The sequence below is a fragment of the Bufo gargarizans genome, chromosome 9 (genome assembly GCF_014858855.1).
Source record: "Bufo gargarizans isolate SCDJY-AF-19 chromosome 9, ASM1485885v1, whole genome shotgun sequence".
Taxonomy (NCBI): domain Eukaryota; kingdom Metazoa; phylum Chordata; class Amphibia; order Anura; family Bufonidae; genus Bufo; species Bufo gargarizans.
In genome coordinates, this window is record NC_058088.1 from 186,340,709 (window position 1) to 186,356,427 (window position 15,719).

At 51.3% G+C, this 15,719-nt stretch overlaps 1 protein-coding gene across 1 annotated transcript; it reads left to right on the plus strand.

Annotated features, from left to right (window-relative positions):
* The first annotated feature begins 3,977 nt into the window (after window positions 1–3,977).
* TBC1D25 (TBC1 domain family member 25) lies at window positions 3,978–15,431 on the plus strand. The gene is made up of 6 exons (XM_044305681.1): window positions 3,978–4,108; window positions 6,029–6,138; window positions 6,437–6,588; window positions 6,676–6,797; window positions 6,894–7,082; window positions 8,579–15,431. The coding sequence occupies exons 1-6, from the start codon at window positions 4,001–4,003 to the stop codon at window positions 10,025–10,027; spliced, it is 2,130 nt and encodes a 709-aa protein (XP_044161616.1). The 5' UTR covers window positions 3,978–4,000; the 3' UTR covers window positions 10,028–15,431.
* The last annotated feature ends 288 nt before the right edge of the window (window positions 15,432–15,719 follow it).

Here is a 15,719-nt window from a genome sequence, read left to right on the forward strand (position 1 = left end):
ATGCAAGCTGCTCCGGTTCCCGCCTCAGATTATGAAGCCATGGAAAAGGGACGATCCCACCGCTGCCACCAAATGTAACGGTCAACTCCCACCGTCACGGGTCCCCCTTTTCCTGCCCGGATCGTAAATAATCCTGTCAGGCGTACTCCCTCGGCATGAAATCATCCCACACATCAGCCGAGGCCTATTGCTGGGTAAACCATGAACTGAACTTTATTGACACACACACACACACACACACATCAAGTTTATACAGTGCACATAATTGAGTGACAACATAAGCCAACTCCTCTCCCCATGTGTCACATCCTTAGTTGGCTGTGGTAAGGGTCCATTCACACGTCCGCAAAATGGCTCCGCATCCGTTCCGCTATTTTGCGGAACGGGTGCAGACCCATTCATTTTCAATGGGGCCGGAATGTGCTGTCCGCACCTCCGCATCCATGCTTCTGTTTCCACAAAAAAATAGAACATGGCCTATTCTTGTCCGCAATTGCGGACAAGATTAGGCATTTTCTATTATAGTGCCGGCGATGTGCGGTCCGCAGAACACTTACAGACGTGTGAATGGACCCTAAAACTGTGAACAAGAGTCAAACAGTGTTCATGATGGAGGGCATAATAAAGGGCTTTCCTTCACAAGGCCCCTCACATCATTAGAGCAGAACTTTAGCTCGGCCATAAGGAGACATATGAAATGTGTACGTGCCTACTAGAGGCGACCCCTCAGAGAGCGTTAGTATACAAAGCCTTAGGTAAGCATCACTGTGTGTTATAGGTGGAGATGGCATCACTGTGTGTTATAGGTGGAGATGGCATCACTGTGTGTTATAGGTGGAGATGGCATCACTGTGTGTTATAGGTGGAGATGGCATCACTGTGTGTTATAGGTGGAGATGGCATCACTGTGTGTTATAGGTGGAGATGGCATCACTGTGTGTTATAGGTGGAGATGGCATCACTGTGTGTTATAGGTGGAGATGGCATCATTGTGTGTTATAGGTGGAGACACTATCAGTCTACAATATCCAACAGAAGTAAAAAATTTAAACCATAACATACAACATAGGAAATATGTGAAAATACCATTAGCATTCACATACGAAGAACAGTCAAATTGGAGGGAGTCTGCTTAGAGGCAGCGAGGCCACCTCTGTTCCGAAAAAGCAGACTATATAGAAAGGGGGAAACGAACTAGCAGAGAGTTCTTACATACAGTACGTCCTCTTGTATGGTGTGATTTTAGGTCATTAGATCTGTGGGTAATTTCCGTCTTTGCCCCTCGGTCTGTAGGACATGTTTATCTCTTCCTTAGAGCGCTCTCTCTTGGACTTTGTCTTCCATTAGGTCTCAAGATGTCGCTCTCGTCCTTGTCCCTTTATCTCTCGTCCTTGTCCCTTTCTCTCTCGTCCTTGTCCCTTTCTCTCTGATTACAGTTATCTTGGTCTAGGAGATAGGTGACGTCTAGTAGCAGCCGTTCCCACCCAGCTTTCTATGGATCCTGACTGACATGCAGTACATCTACCTAAAGAATTACTTCCCCTCCCCCATACACTGCTCCCTCTCTCCTGCTCTGCTTGTGGAGATGCCAGTCCTCACTGTATTTCTGGAATTTTATTCATGCACTAGGTGGATCAGGATGAACAGAGTAGTAGTGTACTGACATATCACTGCTCTGGTCTGCATGTGGTATAGTCAGCCAGGACCCAGCGACACCTGATCAGGATATAACATGTCGCCCACTTCACACCCTCGGACTTAAGTACTTTTGCAGGCGGACAACTTAGTGTCACCGATACCACAGACTGACAGCTGAGCGGCACACAGGGTGGGGGTCAGAGGTCATCTTTGTCAGTCTTGGCTGGATCCTATGTCCACATTTCTTTTGCTGGTGTCTCTTGTGTGTACGGATGTGGCGGATTACCGGTAAGGTGACGTCACCAAGAGAGGGGGGGGGGGAGTTTCCCCAAAACTCTTATACATTACGACAGAAGCAGAGCATTGAATACACTCTGCTCATCTCATCGGCTCTGCTCCATTGCTTGTGAAATATATTCAGTCTTCACTGATGTAGCCGTACACTAGCTACGTACTAATCCAGTCACATCCTGTATTATCCTCCAGAGCTGCACTCACTATTCTGCTGGTGCAGTCACTGTGTACATACATTACTTATCCTGTACTGATCCTGAGTTATATCCTGTATTATAACTGCAGAGCTGCACTTACTATTCTGCTGGTGCAGTCACTGTGTACATACATTACTTATCCTGTACTGATCCTGAGTTACATCCTGTATTATACTCCAGAGCTGCACTCGCTATTCTGCTGGTGCAGTCACTGTGTACATACATTACTTATCCTGCACTGATCCTGAGTTACATCCTGTATTATACCCCAGAGCTGCACTCACTATTCTGCTGGTGCAGTCACTGTGTACATACATTACTTATCCTGTACTGATTCTGAGTTACATCCTGTAGTATACTCCAGAGCTGCACTCACTATTCTGCTGGTGCAGTCACTGGGTACATACATTACTTATCCTGTACTGATCCTGGGTTACATCCTGTATTATACTCCAGAGCTGCACTCACTATTCTGCTAGTGCAGTCACTGTGTACATACATTACTTATCCTGTACTGATCCTGAGTTACATCCTGTATTATACTAAAGAGCTGCACTCACTATTCTGCTGGTGCAGTCACTGTGTACATACATTACTTATCCTGTACTGATCCTGAGTTACATCCTGTATTATACTCCAGAGCTGCACTCACTATTCTGCTGGTGCAGTCACTGTGTACAGGTGAGGCTGACCTGCAAAGTTCTGCCATGGTTTTGCCTTTTGAATGAGCTTCTTGACGGGGTCTTGCAAATCTGCACACATATGCACATTAGAGGAATGTCGGCTGAACCCATTTTGCGCAGGATCGGTGGCCGGTGCACTGGCTCTCCTCCAGGGCCGGAATAAAGATGGATCATGGAATTGCCCAATACCAGGAGAGAGGCCGCCGCCAGAGGCTTGTGAACAGACGCACACTTGGTTGGGTTGAGTCTGCATGTGTCTAGGGGGGATCCTGCTGAGATGCAAACTCATCTCTAGGACAGAACATATGACGGGTCAGTCAGCCTATAAAAAAAGGGTTCAGTAGGGGGAGTTTTATCAAAACTGGTGTAAACAAATACGGGATTAGTTGCCCATAGCAACCAATCTGATTGCATCTTTCATTTCTCAGAGCTCCTTTGGAAAATGAAAGGTGGCATCTGATTGGTTGCCTTGGGCAACTAAACCAGTTTTCCTTTGCTCCAGCTTTGATTATCTCCCCCAATAAGATGCGCACTCCCAGGGACCCCACCTACCGTGACCCGCCTCCCAGCGGTCTACGTGTACTTAGGGTCCCGTTTGTGTCTGTCTGTTTATGTTTGTAAGGGGTGTATACATACATTTTACTCCTACTATTAAAAGTTATATATTTTAGAACGTTACTGCCCCTTTAATTTTCATATATTACACTCCCAGCGCCGCCACTAGGGGGCAGTTGGTAGCAGCGCTGAACCTGTCACGTACAGATCGCCCCCTTGTGGTGGCACCAGGCAGACTTGATTTGTGTGGGTTACAGGGGATGGAGCTGTTGTCTTACAGTACATTGGAAAAATGCTCCAAATCATTTCCGGCCCCTGAATCTCCAGACTGGACGCGATGAGGCTCATACACCTCAGCGATAGGCTCGTCTGACCCCTACATTAGGACAGAGAGCTTCAAAACAATGAGTAAGAGGAGTCTGCAGGGTGGGGAGAGCGCGCAGTCATATCCATCCTGATAAGTGTCTGGGTGACAGGAGCCATTTTGCCGTAGTCTCCAGAGCAGAGATGAACGACGTGTGGTATACACAAATATGGCGGCTGTAGTGGTGACACGTGATACCCGCAGGCGGACGCTCTAGTGGCAGAGGTTGGAAACGGGGCGAGCTCACCGGTCTGTAGCTGACGGTCCAGATGACGTCATTCCCGGATGTTCTCCAGATTGAGGAGAAGCAGCGGCGGAGGGAGGCCCGGGACATGGAGGAGGAGGAGGAACGGGAGGTGGTGCGGGTTCGGGTCCGGGTGAGTCGGGGGGCTCCGGTTCCTCCCTGTTATGGTGTATTGTATGTGAAGTCTCCCTTGTCCCAATGACGTAATGTGGCAGTGTTTACAATGCTGTCCCTGCACCTGCAGGAAGACCCCCACCATCAGCGAGACCACCATGGTGACAGCATTCACCCCACATCAGTGCTGTTTACCACCCTAGTGTCCTGTACCCTGTCATCGCTCCGGCGCAGCGTACCCCGTCATCGCCCCGGCGCAGCGTACCCCGTTATACCCCCCCCCCCCGGCTCAGCGTACCCCGTTATCCCCCCCCCTGGCGCAGCGTTATCAGTGCTGTTTACCACCCTAGTGTCCTGTACCCTGCCGTCGCCCCGGCGCAGCGTACCCCGGCGCAGCGTACCCCGCCGTCGCCCCGGCGCAGCGTACCCCCCCCCCCCCCGTCGCCCCGGCGCAGCGTACCCCGCCGTCGCCCCGGCGCAGCGTACCCCGCCGTCGCCCCGGCGCAGCGTACCCCGCCGTCGCCCCGGCGCAGCGTACCCCGCCGTCGCCCCGGCGCAGCGTACCCCACCGTCGCAGCGTGCCCCGGCGCAGCGTACGCCGCCGGCGCAGCGTACCCCGCCGTCGCCCCGGCGCAGCGTACCCCGTTATCCCCCCCCGGCGCAGCGTACCCCGTTATCCCCCCCGGTGCAGCGTACCCCGTTATCCCCCCCCCCCGGCGCAGCGTACCCCGTTATCCCCCCCCCCGGCGCAGCGTACCCCGTTATCCCCCACCCCGGCGCAGCGTACCCCGTTATCCCCCCCCCCCCCGTCGCAGCGTACCCCGTTATCCCCCCCCCCCGTCGCAGCGTACCCCGTTATCCCCCCCCCCCGGCGCAGCGTACCCCGTTATTCCCCCCCCCCGGCGCAGCGTACCCCGTTATCCCCCCCCCGGCGCAGCGTACCCCGTTATCCCCCCCCCGGCGCAGCGTACCCCGTTATCCCCCCCGGCGCAGCGTACCCCGTTATCCCCCCCCGGCGCAGCGTACCCCGTTATTCCCCCCCGGCGCAGCGTACCCCGTTATCCCCCCCGGCGCAGCGTACCCCGTTATCCCCCCCGGCGCAGCGTACCCCGTTATCCCCCCCGGCGCAGCGTACCCCGTTATCCCCCCCGGCGCAGCGTACCCCGTTATCCCCCCCGGCGCAGCGTACCCCGTTATCCCCCCCGGCGCAGCGTACCCCGTTATCCCCCCCGGCGCAGCGTACCCCGTTATTCCCCCCCCGGCGCAGCGTACCCCGTTATTCCCCCCCCGGCGCAGCGTACCCCGTTATCCCCCCCGGCGCAGCGTACCCCGTTATTCCCCCCCGGCGCAGCGTACCCCGTTATCCCCCCCCCCCCCGGCGCAGCGTACCCCGTTATTCCCCCCCGGCGCAGCGTACCCCGTTATTCCCCCCCGGCGCAGCGTACCCCGTTATTCCCCCCCGGCGCAGCGTACCCCGTTATCCCCCCCCCCGGCGCAGCGTACCCCGTTATCGCCTTGTTGTGCTGTGCTTCATGGTCGCCCCCCATGTACCGTACCCCATGGTTGCCCCTGTGTGCCACACTCTATAGGAGAATTCCAGAACATTATTTCTTAGAACTCCACATTGTCCATTCCTCTGTTATTCCTTCTAGAAATGCATGACTACATTGACAGCTGAGTGCTACCAGTTGGGGACACACTCTTTGGTAAGAGCCAATTGTTAATTTATTCATCGATTACTAGGAGGAATAACAGAGGAACATAACAATTTAGAGTTGTAAGAATAAATGCTAGAGAAAACAAGTACTTACTAGAGCAGACAGGAAGCAGCGAGCCCCCCGATGTTACTCCCCGTTGGGGGGGGGGGGTTACAGTTAACCCTTCTTTATCCCAGTGTCCACTTCTCAGCTTTGTTCTCGCCCCTTTTTCTGTCTCTTAGAAATGTGAGGGCGTCTTGCAGCCGGAGTCTCGCTCCTTTGCCGTGGACCCCCAGATCACCTCTCTGGACGTCCTCCAGCACATCCTGACCCGGGCCTTTGATCTGAATGGGTGAGATGCTTTATATTTTATTCCCCAACCAGTACGCCTGCCCATCTCTGGAGAATGGGGGTCCCTGACACCCCCGACGCCCTGGTGATGCCCCCACTGCTGTCTCTATGGCAGTCAGGGAAGCAATGCAGCGCACTCCCTGGACTGCAGCGGCCACCCCTCCATTCCTTCTCCACCAGACAGGTCGGGGGCCCCCCATTCTGGAGGTAGGTCCTAAGATGGGATGCCCTTTGACCCCTCACTGGCAGGGTTGGTCATGCAGAATTTTATAAAAATGCATGAAACGCTTCTCTCGCAGGAAGAACTTTGGAATCAGCTACTTGGGCCGGGACAAGCAAGGACATGAGATCTACCTTTCCCTGATGTCCGAATGGGACCTGGGAACCGCCTTCGCCAGCGCGTCCAAGCCGTACCTGCAGCTGAAGCTGGACATCAAGCCATCCGAGGACAGTAAGTCGCCCCGCCTGCATGTAGTCTGTGAGAGCAGTCCTGATAAGCGGCGCCGGGGTCTCACCCTTCTCTCTCCCCGTTCCTCAGGTCCCCTTCTGGAGGACTGGGATATCATCAGCCCCAAGGATGTCATCGGCACAGACTTGTTCTTCGTGGATAAGCGGGCGATCAGCGCGGCGCTGCCTTTCACGCAGTCCATCTTGTCCCAGGTGAGACGTGTGGAGTGAGCTGTGGTGCAGCAGCAGGAGGTCGCCCCCGCCGCCCACGACTCTTACGTCCTGCTGTTTGCATTCACTGTGATACAGGTGGGTCGTACAATCTCCAGGATGCAGCAAGCCCTGAGCTGGACTTATGGCGAAGACGTAAAGCCTTTCAAGCCGCCGCTGAGCGACGTGGAGTTTCACACCTACCTGAACCACGAGGGTCAGCTATCCCGACCGGAAGAGCTCCGTCTGCGCATCTACCACGGCGGTGTTGAGCCTTCACTGAGAAAGGTGAGACTAGGGATGTTTCTGTTTCCTTATGATGGTCAACCACTGTCCTTTCTGCTGCAGCTCGGGGGACGTGTCCTTTCTGCTGCAGCTCGGGGGACGTGTCCTTTCTGCTGCAGCTCGGGGGACGTGTCCTTTCTGCTGCAGCTCGGGGGACGTGTCCTTTCTGCTGCAGCTCGGGGGACGTGTCCTTTCTGCTGCAGCTCGGGGGACGTGTCCTTTCTGCTGCAGCTCGGGGGACGTGTCCTTTCGGCTGCAGCTCGGGGGACGTGTCCTTTCTGCTGCAGCTCGGGGGACGTGTCCTTTCTGCTGCAGCTCGGGGGACGTGTCCTTTCTGCTGCAGCTCGGGGGACCTGTCCTTTCTGCTGCAGCTCGGGGGACGTGTCCTTTCTGCTGCAGCTCAGTGGCGATGCAAAATTTTTTATGACTTGCAATTGCAAAAGGGGTTTCAGGAGGAATTACTGTCGCCTAAGGGTCCATTCACATGTCCTTAGTGCATTGCGGATCCGCAATACACCCGGCCGGCACCCCCATAGAAATGCCTATTCTTGTCCGCAATTGCGGACAAGATTAGGACATGTTCTATTTTTTTCCGGAGCTGGGGACCGGAAGATCGGGGCCGCACTCCGGAAATGCGGATGCGGAGAGCACATAGTGTGCTCTCTGCATCCATTCCTGCCCCATTGAGAATGAATGGGTCCACACCCGTTCCAGGTATTGCGTAACGGATTCGGACCCATTCTACGGACGTGTGAATGGAGCCTAAATGAGCAGCTATTGAAGGTGGGTGGGCTCCTTTCCTGATGGGTCCTTATCCTGTTAAACACAGTCTTATGCAAACGTTGTGTCTGTCAGCGGGGGCTTTGTGCTTGTCCGCCCTGTCCGGCCCTGCCTGTTATACTAGGACCGTGGATCTACCTCCAGACACAAATATTGGCTTTTTCGGCCACAGCCTCCCCGCCCCATAGACGTCTTAAGTCTTTGTGCCCCATGAATCGGAGGAGTCCTCCTTCTCTACAAACTGGTGTCACCTTTCAGACAGTAAAGGACGGGTTTGTTGGAGAGATTGTCCTACATCAGTCACAAGGATTTGTCTGTGGTTCTAAAGATGGCGGCTCATGTCGTCAGTCCAGCAGCCGCGAAACTACAACTCCTAGAATCCTCTTTTCATTTCTATGGGAGTTACAAGAACAGCCAAATATGTGTGCATGCTGAGAGTTGTAGTTTCACAGCAGCTGGAGTGCCCTGGTCTAGACGTGTAAGTCTTTAGACCAGAGCTTCATCGCAGGCACGTCTGACTTGTGTTATTCTTGTATTATTAGTCGGCCATTTGTCAGGTGTGGTAGACTAGGGCCACAATGTCTGTGTTATCTGTGGGCGGTGAGTCCATAGTATTGCGGGTTTTCATTTTCTCCTCTTATGTTTTCCCTGCCTTCTTTTTAGCTTTGGATTTCCTATGCCCCGTTGTTCCTGTATTCTCCTATGTTCTCTTTGACCAGGTCGTCTGGAGGTATCTCTTGAACGTGTACCCAGATGGTCTGACGGGGCAGGAGCGTATGGATTACATGAAAGCTAAAACCCGGGAGTATTACCAGCTGAAGAGCGAGTGGAGAGAGCGGTGCAGCCAGGAGGACCTGGAGTTCATCCAGGGCAACGTCATGAAGGATGTCCTGCGCACAGATCGTACCCATCCCTATTATTCAGGTTCGGAGGACAACCCTCACCTGCAAACCTTGCACGACTTGCTTACCACCTACGCTGTTACCCACCCACAGGTGTCTTACTGCCAGGGCATGAGTGACATCGCCTCCCCCATCCTGGCTGTGATGGACAATGAAGCCCATGCTTTTATCTGTTTTTGTGGCATTATGAAGAGGCTAGAAGGGAACTTTCGCATGGACGGGGAATGCATGTCTGTGAAGTTCGCACATCTCAAGCTGCTGCTGCGGTACTCTGACCCGGAGTTCAACGCTTACCTAATGTCTCGGGGGGCAGATGACCTCTTCTTCTGCTACCGCTGGCTGCTTCTGGAGCTCAAGAGGGAATTTGCTTTTGAGGATGCTCTGAGGATGCTGGAGGTGATGTGGAGCTCATTGCCTCCTGATCCTCCAGAGAAAGAAGTGGAGCTGGTAGGACCACCGTGTGCACCGGGGGAATGTCCAAAAAACACCCGGAGGAGGCACATGATGCGTCCAGACCGTGGGCTGAGCCCAGAAGGTGAGGAGGAGGCCTCGACTGCCCATGTAGAGACCGAGAAGGAAGAACCAGAGATGACAAAAACAGAACCCGATGGAGCACAAGAATCAACCCCTGTGAGGTGTCCAATGATGAAGCAAGCCAGTTTTGGAGATTTTAAGTGTTACGGTGCTAATGATGGCGGATCAAGTTTTGTAGCGGAGGATCTCCCTATCACCCCTGTCCTCCGGATTCGCCAGTCTACTGAGGAGGAAGACGACGAAGAACGATTTTGGGAGCAAGAACCTCTCATTAAACCTCCTGACTCGCTGGGGGTCACCGAGTCTCTATCCGCTCCTTCACTAACGTCTTACACCCCTACTTCTCAAAGCCCCACATCTCTTACCACGACGGACCCCAGTGAACCAACCTCTGCTGCTAAAGATGAAGGAGATTGTCAGCTGGAAGCCGAGCAGACTGCGGCCAGCTCCCCAGCTCCAATCAGCCTACCCCCGCCGCAGGAGTTTGGACGCGGGAACCCCTTCATGCTCTTTTTGTGTCTTTCCATCTTGTTGGAGCACCGTGAGCAAATTACGAAACAGAACATGAGTTACGATGAGCTGGCCATGCACTTTAACCGCTTGGTCCGAAGGCACAACTTGAACCGCGTTCTCCACCGCGCCAAAGCCCTCTTTGCGGACTACCTACAGTCTAAAGTGTGGGATTCAGAGGAAGGCGATGAAGCAGCTGCAGAATCTCCTTCCTTCTCCTGACCCTTCTATCAGTCGTCTCGAACGGCCAGTCAGTAGCTCCGAAAATTGCCGGGCAAGACATTTTGAGCTGCTTTAGAAGATCAACATCTGATCAAAAGTCACGCAACAAACAAACAACAGACTTTATGGACTTGACCGTTGCACAACATTCAGTGGCCTCAAACCTTCCCCATGAGTTGTTGTTCTTCCCGGCCTCCCAGACCAGTTATATATATTTCCTGAATGAAATCCGTTTTATATAACCTATGGTTTATTAGTATGCTGCCCTACGACCGTACACATATTTGTTGCAGCAAAGTCCCAAATATTATAATTCCGTAGATTATTATAAGGAGGGGTCAGGAGCTGGGACTGCGGTCTGTGGTGTAAGCTCTTGCGTCAGGTCAATATCAATACATTTTAGGTAACGTTCGTATCCTAGGGAGATGTATGAAGTGGTTTTTAAATCCATATGGATGTTCGGTTTTATGATGGTATGAACAGACCAGGGCTTTATACACCTGAAGCCTGATGACCCCCATGTCCACTTTCACGGACCTGTACAGATCTTCTCTTCAATGATGAGGTTATCTCTTTTCATTTTATAAACTGCATATAAGGCGGAAGTATTTCCTGCAAATAACCCTTTGCTGGAGTCTAGAGAGGGGAAGAGGTATGGCTCCTGGACTCTTTGCACGTTCCCTATACAGCAGGAAAGATTTTGGGGGCTTTGATGGTCCAGCTGAACAGGGATAACCCCCAGCATTGTCCGTATGAGCTGTACATTATGTGAATTCAGTAGGCAAAAAGCGCTGACGCTTGAAATCCGTACTGGCTTCCCGTGTGTGAGATGGACACCCATTGATTCCCCCCCCCCCGGAGGTTGCATTACTGTAGTGTAAGGTAGCTATTGACATCTCCTGCCAAACTAATCTAGCCGAGCTCCATCTTTATACTTCCGTAATGGATGCACCTATGTGGTTAAGACTATTCGGAGGGTTCAGAGCGTCAAGGATTAGTTTTTAATTAATATAACTTTTATTCAATATTTTGTTCAAATTGTAGCCCAAGTGCAAAATTATTATATATATGTTTAAAAAAGTGACCGTATGAGAGGGAAGGGAGCCGTGCAATGCAGGTTCCTCCATACCGCGCGTCTGCGTATAACTAGGGTTGTGCAGGAAAGTCCTTCATTTATCATGCTGGCTTATCGCTAGGGTATACAGGGAGTGGCGAGTGATCTGCTTGAACCCGAGCTGAGTCCCATTCAGACTGACCCCCTGAAGTTTCTTTGGCAGGGTCTTTATACATATAGGCTCTTGCAGATCACTTGGCCTGTCTCTCCGCCACATATCAGAGGAGCCCCTCGTCCTGAGCCCATCCAGCCTGGAAGCCCGGATCATACCCTTCCTTCAATGCGTTTTGCAGTGTATGGGCTCGTCAGGGCGTAAATAACAATGGCGCTGACAAGATTTCACGCTCAACAAGATTTGCACGCGCAAGTGAACTGCAGGAGCCATATGTATATAGGGGGTCATTTATTATCCTGAAATACGCAACAGTTAGATGCACCACAATCCGCAAATTTTTTCCCTAAAAGAGTGGGGTGGAAGGGGATGGGGCATCTCATTCATCATTTTATATGCCTGTTTTAAACATTCAGACTGGCGCTGGATGCGCCAAAGTTATGTAGAGGCCTGCGCTTCTTCATAACTCTGGCAGATCCACCACCAAATATAGGGCTTATTAAGACCGGAGTCTAAACCGCAGATCTTAATAAATGACGCCCATAGTCCTCTACAAAGCCAATCTGAATGGGAGGCAGCTCGGGTTCAAGCAGAATTCTGTGGGGGGTGAAGGCAGATCACCCCCCACTCACTGTATAACGTAGCGATAAGCCAGAACTTCCTGCTGACTTGTAGTATCGAGGTACTTGGGACCCCCTTCCCTTTCCTGCTGTCACTTTTTTAGGCATCCATTATTTATTTTTTAGCATAGTTTTATATTGAGGTATAATGGCCTGCAGTCATTTGTTCCTTCTGCATCATTTTAAATTGACATTATCGTCCTTTTTAGGACCAGATCGTCTACTACATTATGAAAGTAGTCAGAGCGGCAATATCTTTTACTGTAGGCCAGTAAAAAGCGCTGTTGCCTCTTTGTCCACAAGGTGGCAGCAGCATCCTCTTAGTAGATGTGGGGCAGCTGTAATTAACATGTTGAACGTGTATTATAATAATAGGGGCCCCTTTTAGATTAGTATTACAGCTGCCCCCGCCAAGTTGAGGACAGTTGCATCCACATGTCCAGCACTTCAGGCAAACAGGCCTTTCGCTGTCACAGGCTTGTTGCTTAATATGCCTTTAAATAGTGGCCAAAGCAACTGATTTTAGCGAGGATGGGGATGTATTCCTTTCCATAGACCGCACTATAGCGGGAGACACGGCTGGGGGGGGGGGCAGTGATTAAGTTTCATCACTTTAGTGTTGTATAGAGACTGTAATATTGTCAACACTATACATAATCTATAGTATCTGTAATATCTGCTGATATAGTGAAACTAGACCTAGAAAGCACAGATCGTCTGTAAGGCCTGGCATTAGTCCCGGTACTTGGTGCTGCCGGATCTGGACCATTACTAGGGATATCCATAAAGAACCGATTGTGTGTTGTCTAGATAGCGGTCGCCCTATCCTGTACTGTAGAGCATCGGGGCGAAATGGGGTCTTATAGTCTGCACTATCGGGGAGTAGTATAAAAGACTCATGTAACCAAATAAATCCGTAGTAGGATCCACAAAGCATACACTACATTACATTCAGTGGCTCCTAGACACCCCTTCCCTTAGGGGAACCCAGTGCCACCTGCACCCGTGGGGTCCCCAGAGTCTCCCTGTTCAAAGTTCATTTCATTCCAGCTTTTCATTTGCACACAGGCATTTTGTGCCTCTTATTTATTTTGTCTCTGATCGTGTTTTATGTACTTTGTATTTAATTGCATTGCTGCTTTTCTTCTGTTGAATTGGTTTATGCCAAAGATTTTTTTTATAGATGCAGCACTGTCTAGGATTCAGCAAGGGAATCGGCTAACGGTACAAACACCATTCCCTTACTTATGTTCCCCGTTCAATTTGTGTCTGCCCTTTACATGGTCACTGTTATACTGTTCTATAGATAATTCTGGCTCCCTGCAGCCGCCACTAGAGGGAGCTAAGTTTATTACTGAGTTCTGATGATAGTAAGCTCCCCCTAGTGGTGGCTACAGGCAGTTAGTAATTTGGGACTCTTATTTTGGGACCTATTTATTTGCTTGTGCCTTTCTGTTGTGTACTTACCTCCAGTGATATCCTTTAAGGGGTTCTGCAGGCATTATGAAAAATGGCAGCATTCCTCGGATTCCATTAATATTTACCCATTTGTCGTGTGGCCTCCATCCGCGCTGCCCATGCAAAGGCTGCAAGCTCTTCTGCTCGGATCCCTGCATAGTAATAAATGGTCAGGATCTGAGCGGAAGAGCTCGCAGCCAGTGCAAATGCAGCGTGACGGAAGGGTGAGTATTAGCAACACAGTTTTTTATTTTTTTTCACAGGTCCGAGAAATGCTTGCATTTTCCATAATGGCTGGAGAGCCCTTTAAATACATGTGTTGCTGGAAACCAGTATGTAATTCAAGACTCCACCGTTGGAGTTTCCTTAAAGAGGTTATCCCACACAAAAGCATGGAGCGGTGAGCGTGTCCTATACCGCTCTGCTCGCTTCCATGGGACGGACGTAGACGTAATTCTGAATGGAGCGGTGGACCGACATCCGCACTGCTAATTCATTCAGAGAGGGGACATTGGAGCCCTCAGTTGTTGGGATCACAGGGGGTCCCAGCAGTCAGGTCCCTAGTAATACGACATTTATGACCTATCCAAGGTGATGGTGGGATAACCCTTTAAAGAATGTATAGGGATTTGCCAAATTGGTTGTTTCCTAATATAATTTTACATTAGCGATAGACGTCCAGTGGTCAACTTTAAATATTCCTGCAAGTCCGAAACGTTCATTACGGGGGCTCCAGATGTGTCTTCACTTCCCTGCCATTTTCTAGACCAGGCTTCTGAAGGACTCTGCCATCCTTTACGTTGTGATGGTCCCAGGGCAGGGCATTACTTACGCCTTGTATTCTGCTGTGTACTACACACTGCCTTGGTTTGCATTCACCATTTGTTACCTGCTTTGATGGTACCGGAGATAAGTGACGGCTGCAGTCCACAGGAGGACGCTGGGTTGTATGCAGTCTTGTGGACTGCGGCCATACCTTGTTACGTAGACCAGAGGTGTGCAACCTGCGGCCCTCCGGCTGTGCCCTGGGCGTTGTAGTTTTCCAGCAGCTGGAGAGCCACGGGTAGCATGCCACTGGTGGAGCCATACCTGTGGGTGGAACTGTGAATCCGGCTGCCTCTTGCTACCAGGTTATGCTGGATCTTGTAGTCGTCCACAGTATGTAGAGCTATAGGTATCCTGACGTGTACCATGTGACTGTATATCATGTTCGATAGAGAGTGCATAGCGCCAAAGGTATGTCCGTCCGTCTGTATGCCTTCATGCCCGCGGTGCACATTTTACATTTCTTTCCATGGCCGGTGCAGAATGTGTCGCCCTGTTTTCTTGCCCGTCACCTCGCTGGTCTACTTGTGCCAAGTAGAGCCAATGGTCATGGCCGCAGATGTCTTTCCACTCCATTGATAGCATTTGGCTCTCAGCTGTTTGATTGGCTGAGTGTTAGGTGATGTCACCATAACCCATAAGACACCATAGTATGTCAGGAGTGGGGGGCAGTGACAGGAGGGGTGTGATATATGTAAAACAGCTCTGATTGGCCAAGAGGAATCACCTGACTGACCCCTCACAATTGTCTCTTATAGCAGGCGATGAGGCGGACAGTGGATCCGCAGAGGAAAACTCTGTTTTGCATACAGGAGGCTTTTCATGTCAGAAAGGAGCGCATTTAAAGGGTTTGTCCAAGATTTCGATATTGAAAGCCTATTCTCTGGGTTGTTCATTAATATCAGATCGGCGAGAGCTGTATTTTTGGATTTTTTTGTGCCTCAGTTTACCCCTTGCTTGTCTTCTAGGCCCCTTATCACTTCCTAAATGTCACGTAACCAGGGCACGGCCTTTTTATTTTGATTCCTACCGGTAACAGACTGGACACAAGTAGCGCTCTTTACGTTTTACCACTGAGACATTCTGCACCCCAGGACGATGAGGGTTCACATGCCGCGATCGGGATCGGGCAGGCGGGATGCCCCTGAGGATACGATCACTCCATAACAAGTGTGTAGTATTACCGGACGCTGCGCGCCTTACAGGGAACCGTCTGCGAGACACAAGCTCTGATTTTTGTGACCTTCTGATGTAAATAAATATTATCCTGTTAAACGCCGCCTCCTTATTGATTTCCCTGGCAGAGCACCAGCCTATTCGGCAGCGCCGTACGATCTGGCTTCTGTTAGGACACACAGACCCTGGGACACACTGAAGGGTTAAGGTTCCTCGTAACCTCCTAGCTGTGCAGAGCTGCAATACGGCATCCGTAGATTTCTATCTGATTTGGTACGGAATTTCTTGGCTGGGGGAGACGGCTTCCGTAATATGGTGCAGGCAGTTCACGTACAGACTGCCGTATGGTAAGGAAATGAGTATACTTGACTGTAAGCTAATGTAAAT